General features: G+C 37.0%; 1 protein-coding gene across 1 annotated transcript; it reads right to left on the reverse strand.

The window, feature by feature from the left end:
- Nucleotides 1-278: 278 nt before the first annotated feature.
- Nucleotides 279-1004, reverse strand: LOC103520796 (the record flags this gene model as incomplete). The annotated part of the gene is made up of 1 exon (XM_008485894.1): nt 279-1004. A coding segment is annotated over exon 1 (726 nt), but the record flags the coding sequence as incomplete, so codon positions are not given.
- Between the last annotated feature and the right edge of the window lie 736 nt (nt 1005-1740).

Consider the following 1740-nt stretch of genomic DNA (forward strand, 5'->3'; position numbering starts at 1 on the left):
CTGTTGGATTTAGCTACCAGAACAGCATTTTTTACTCTAATTCTTTGTGTTTTGTATTCTTCATAGTCTGTTCTTGTCCTCGACGCCAAGTATTTTCTCCAAAGTGATTTTTTCAAATGGATCATTGTTTTTATTTCTTCTGACCACCAGTGAGTGAGCTTTCGAAATGGGCCTTTAGTACTGATTCCACAGACATAAGCAGCTGATTCTAGAATAATTGTTTTCCATTTTGCCCACATATCTTCTAGATTCTCCGACTCAGTGGAAATCAGGCTCACTTTTTCAGATATTTTGTCTTGGTAGTTCTTTTGTGCTTCTTTCTCCCGTAACTTGTAAGTTTTGATTGCTCTGGATTTATTTTGTGTTCTTTCCTTATTGTTGGTTTGTCCTCTTCTTTCAGTTGTCATCTCAAGCACTACCAAATGGTGATCACTGCCGATTTCCGGTCCTCTTTTAACTCTGCAGTCTCTGACATATTTCATATTTGCTGATTTTATGATAGCGTAGTCTATGATGGATTTTTCGTTTCTTGATGGTTCTGATCTTGTGAATTTATGAACGTCTTTGTGTTTGAACTTGGTGTTGACAATTGCCAGAGAATTACAAATACATAGTTCTAATAGACGCTCTCCGTTGTTGTTAACGTGGTCTTCACCATTGGGTCCGATAACCCCTTGCCAAAGATCTGCTTGGTTTCCGACTCTGCCGTTGAAGTCTCCGATGAGGATGAGGTTTTCTTGTGTCGCTTCATCAATAGTTCGCTGGAGAGTGTCAAAGAATTCGTCCTTTACGGCTGCAAGTTCTGACTCATTTGGACCATAGACTATTACAAGTGTGTATAGGGTGTATTCTTCTGTGATCTCCACTACCATAATTCTTTCATTAATAAACTTCCATTGTTTTATATTTGGTGAATCCTGCTTCTTCACTAAAAATCCAACACCAGCTCTAGCCCTCTCTGTGTTTGGGACTCCCGAGTAGAGTAAGATGTAATCATTCTCCATTTGTTCACATCCTCGACCTTTCTTTTTTGTTTCTGTAAGAGCCAAATATTTGACCTTGGTGTGTAGTATCTCATCCGTCAGCTCTTTTTAATTCTGGAAAAGATTTCTCAAATAATGAACTCTCTCAAAGTCAAAACCTTCAAATTTTTTCGTCGACCTTTTCCAACTTTGAAGCTTTTGTGTTTCGCGTTACATTTTCTTGTTTTCGACTACAAGGCCTAACAATAAAATCAACATTATTGAAATGTATACTGAAATTTGGAGTACCTACCTACATGTGGTTTTTGAGACTGCAAACTGGGTATGTACACCTACTTGTACCTATTTGGACTCCAAATACTTGTAGTTTTCAAAATTTGGAGCACCCATTTTGGGCAGAAAATTTCAATTCAGATATACAATATTGTATTCAACATCCAGCACCAATAGCGACATGGAAATTTAGTACCGTCAAATTTGGAGAACATAAAAACTTAGCACCATAGAGTCTCGTTTCGTTCATTACCAGGATTGCTTTCCAATCTTTATTCTTGTTTTGGTTAGCCGGGGTTAATGAAATGGTGTAATTATTATTATGGATACATTATATTTCATATTATGAAAATTCATATAATTTTGAAGGTAACATTGGAACCTGGGAGGCAAAATGGTCACGAATATTGTAAACAAGTCTGTCTGTCTGTCTGTCTGTAAACAAAATATCTCGAGAACGGTAAGAGCTAGAGAGTTGAAATTT

The sequence above is a fragment of the Diaphorina citri genome, unplaced genomic scaffold (genome assembly GCF_000475195.1).
Source record: "Diaphorina citri unplaced genomic scaffold, Diaci psyllid genome assembly version 1.1 scaffold4080, whole genome shotgun sequence".
Lineage (NCBI taxonomy): Eukaryota > Metazoa > Arthropoda > Insecta > Hemiptera > Psyllidae > Diaphorina > Diaphorina citri.